The sequence below is a fragment of the Serpula lacrymans genome, assembly GCF_000218685.1.
Source record: "Serpula lacrymans var. lacrymans S7.9 unplaced genomic scaffold SERLAscaffold_9, whole genome shotgun sequence".
NCBI classification, from domain to species: domain Eukaryota; kingdom Fungi; phylum Basidiomycota; class Agaricomycetes; order Boletales; family Serpulaceae; genus Serpula; species Serpula lacrymans.
Window position 1 is genome coordinate 1,208,181 of NW_006763298.1, and position 3,438 is coordinate 1,211,618.

Below are 3,438 nucleotides of genomic sequence, written 5' to 3' on the forward strand. Positions count from 1 at the left end.
CTTTCCTCATGTTATACATAACCGCTTCCTTATCTCATGCTTTGTAGGTGTCCGATTTATTGCCGACGATAAAGGTTCATTCACAGGAAGCCTTGGTTTGATCTTTGATGCATCCCCTCTTCTCGGTGCTCCACGATCCAAGGTGTGTGATGAAATACAAGATCTTTGCAGATTCCAATCTGATATGCCTGCTTTCCGCAGCGATATGTCATTGTAGCGCAAGATGAAAGAGTTGACTTCCTTGCCGTGGAGGAGGAGCCGAGCTCTGTCAAAAACACTGCAGCCGAGATCGTTCTCTCACAGCTCTGATAGAGAAATATGGTAATCCTGCCGAGCATGATCTGCCCTGCCGCCTGGGCTGTGCTGTACGATATGAAGAAGGATTGTTTGTAGTTTATGTCAATCGTGGTCGACTGGTGGACTCATGCATGCATTATACGTGTAAATAGTAAATATACTCTGTTTTTTTTTTTTTGTTAGCGGGACATATCTGAAGGCGGACGAGCATCAGTATCAATCAGCTGAAATTGCCGATGTGACTGCATAAATACCTACAAGCCACAATCAAGGCATGTCATGATGGTTATACACAAGTACAGGAAGCACACCACTCGCAGGGTCGCTCAGAATCTGTGATGAAAGCGAAGGCGAAGTATCGCGAAGTCGGAGAGGGCGAGAAGGAAGTGGCATTGATCAGTGTCGGGCGAAGCTTGACGATATACTAATGGAGAGCTTGCACTTTCTACTCGTACTCCTGATTGACTAGGACAAGTTGAATGTGTCCCGGTGATATCAATGTCTTTCTACACTAGTAGTATAACGCGCACAATCCTTAAGCGTCACTAACGGAGATAGCTTCAGCAGAATGGTATGATTCTCCTCTGGGGGGCGGAAAAGCACAGATCCTAAGGCGCGCCGGTCATCTAAATGGCTACTCAATTCACGCGATGGAGGTCACGTGAAGAGGTTTCGGCTTTGCCGCGAGGGTGCGCGTAGGAGAATGTCCAAAATAAGGGCCAGTCTTCAAGTTCTTCTTTTGTTCATCATCCATCTGTTGCAACTTACGCCGACACAGCCCTTACAGATATCTGACAGGCGCTATATCCTGGATGTACTTTCAGGGTCTTTGTATCGCGGGGGAGTCGGTATATGGTACGGTGGTATGTGCATTATCCTCGTCTTGTCATGAAACTCCAGCTCAGTCGTGCCGCACAGGACTGAGATATATACAGATTGCTAAGGGACATAGTAACAATGTTACCAGTATCAACATTTCATCAGACTGGAGGCTATGCCAAGGGAGATTATTATGGCACCAAGTCGGTGCTGATGCTGGTGCTGTGCAATAATCTTGATTGGCCACTCACAACAACTTCCTTCACCGGCAATCTCAGTGCATTGTGCAGTCCCGTCGGAGGCTGTCTCCGAGTATTAGTTATCTGCCTTGTTGGAATCTTACTATTTTCTGTCGTCGCGGGCGTCTCGACCTGGTTCTACCTTCATTAAGCAATCCTGCGGACCTCCCGAGGCTGGTCCTTGGAGTCTTCTTCTTCTTCTTTCTCCCAATCAGCTGTGGCTAGATGCATACCCTTGGCCTACGACCTGCCGTTCTGCTCCATGCTCTGCTCTTCTGCAGTTCGTGTTGTGCTTCAGCAGACCGAGCATTCATGTGGACATTTACGGATACGGTGTGTAATAGCATTATACCTTGCAAGTCATGAAGCTCACAGTAAAACGACAGTCAAAAACTAACGATGACTTCAACACTCTCATAGAGTGTGATGTAATGAATATTAACATTTCCTCGCTCACGAACGTTTCTGCTGCGGCAGCAGGAAAGGCGCCATATTATCTCTCAGCATTCGAATCTGGAGGTCTAGTCACCACAACAGAGTTATACATGGATTCACAATGGCTCAGATGGCAAGTCAATCATAAAGCAGGTACCTTCTTCCCAACGGAACTTATAAATCTCAGAGGCTCATATTCATTAGGGTCCGAATTGGTGCTCAGTATGTTCGACGCAGAGGGTAATTCTGGAGGAGTGCTGGACACTATATTCACTGTTGCCGGTATGTCGAACAGTGTTGCTGTACTGCCTTGTATCGAATTTCAAGCGATCGACCAGGAGGAAAGTCGCAGTCTTGTTTAGCCCCATCGCCAGCGCCACTATCTCCACCAACGATTGTACCCAATATCACTGATACCCTAGGCACTTGTCAAACCTGGGGTTTGTATGTATCTGGAGGCTCACCACCATACACGATCAGTATGGTAGTCGCAGGCTCCACTGCCATTACCAATTATACGGTACCGCAGGGCGTGGGCTTATTCTCTTATATTAATACTTCGCTACCGGATAAGAGGGTACTAGGTGGGCGTCCTTTTTCTGATTCGGCTGATTGCGAGTCATGTCCTAATGTTGTCTTTCGTTCTGTTCCTCCGCGCTGACAGCGGCCATCAGCGACTCGTGAGTCTTTCTTTATTTCAAGAGTGCCTCCATTGTGTCTTATCACCACTTTCACCCCCCCTCTCACAGAAGAGGTGCTTATGGCAAGTCAACCCAGATAGTCAACATAAAACACTTAGACAATACATATTGCGGAGGGTTTATGCAACCTGCTAATGATGTCGAATTGCTTAGCGTTGACTCGAACTCAAACGGGTTGGGCAATCGAGCCATCATCATCATTGCGGTGTGCTCGTCTGTTGGTGGATTGCTCTTCATCGCTGGGATGGTTTTTCTCTTGATCACTTGTCGCTCGCGTCGGTCAAGAGGTGTGATAGATGGACAAGATACTATCCCAAGAGCGTTTTCATTTTCACCCCCGTCTGACACTTTATCATCGTCGTTGCCCCCTTCGCTTCGCAAGTCAACCCTATTCCCTGTGTTGGATATATCATCACGCAACAATTCGCTTTCATCCTCCTCCCTGATGACGCTGTCTCCTGCTGCAAAGTTCCGCCCGCAGATTAGCCCATTCCCTTACGACCCATCTCACGTAGTTGCTCAACGTCCCTCTAATTCATCCATGCGCCCTAGTCAAGATAATCACCCACGTTATCCACCTTCTCGCGAAGTTATCCAACGTCCATCTAATTCGTCTCTGCAGGCTAGTCAAGAGAATCGTCCTCATCTACCACCTTCTCGTGACGAGACACACGTCACTATCGCTCAGAGTCCCATGTCTCGCAATCCCCCTCATCGCAATCCCTCATGTAACCCCCGTCGGCGGGCTGTGAAACAGCAATTGCATACTTCTCGTTCAATGGGGGAGTTGCGTGGAGCTACTGAGGTGCCACGCCACAATGTCGGACACCGGTCAGAGAAGCGGCATATACATATATATCATTCCACTGGTGATATTCGTAAAGCAGCGTCAACTTCACGATATCAAGCGCAGCGGCGTCTGTCACGGTCTATGTCTGCAGATCCCG

General features: G+C 48.1%; 3 protein-coding genes across 3 annotated transcripts in view; 2 read left to right on the plus strand and 1 right to left on the minus strand.

Moving 5' to 3' along the window:
- The window catches only part of SERLADRAFT_471754 (uncharacterized protein), a gene marked incomplete at both ends in the record, with an annotated part of 1,094 nt that extends 619 nt beyond the window's left edge, over positions 1-475 (plus strand). The window contains 2 exons of the mRNA XM_007320248.1: positions 48-142; positions 202-475. Of these exons, the coding sequence (XP_007320310.1) occupies positions 48-142; positions 202-309 (203 nt within the window). The remainder of the gene's footprint in view (positions 1-47; positions 143-201) is intronic.
- A 1,242-nt stretch (positions 476-1,717) lies between these two features.
- SERLADRAFT_350011 (uncharacterized protein) lies at positions 1,718-2,451 on the plus strand (the record flags this gene model as incomplete). The annotated part of the gene is made up of 3 exons (XM_007320249.1): positions 1,718-1,943; positions 1,995-2,086; positions 2,143-2,451. 3 exons carry the CDS (start codon positions 1,718-1,720, stop codon positions 2,449-2,451), a joined length of 627 nt encoding a protein of 208 aa, XP_007320311.1.
- Positions 2,452-2,627: 176 nt separating this feature from the next.
- The window catches only part of SERLADRAFT_471757 (uncharacterized protein), a gene marked incomplete at both ends in the record, with an annotated part of 3,615 nt that continues 2,804 nt past the window's right edge, over positions 2,628-3,438 (minus strand). The window contains one exon of the mRNA XM_007320250.1: positions 2,628-3,438. This exon is cut by the window's right edge and continues 39 nt beyond it.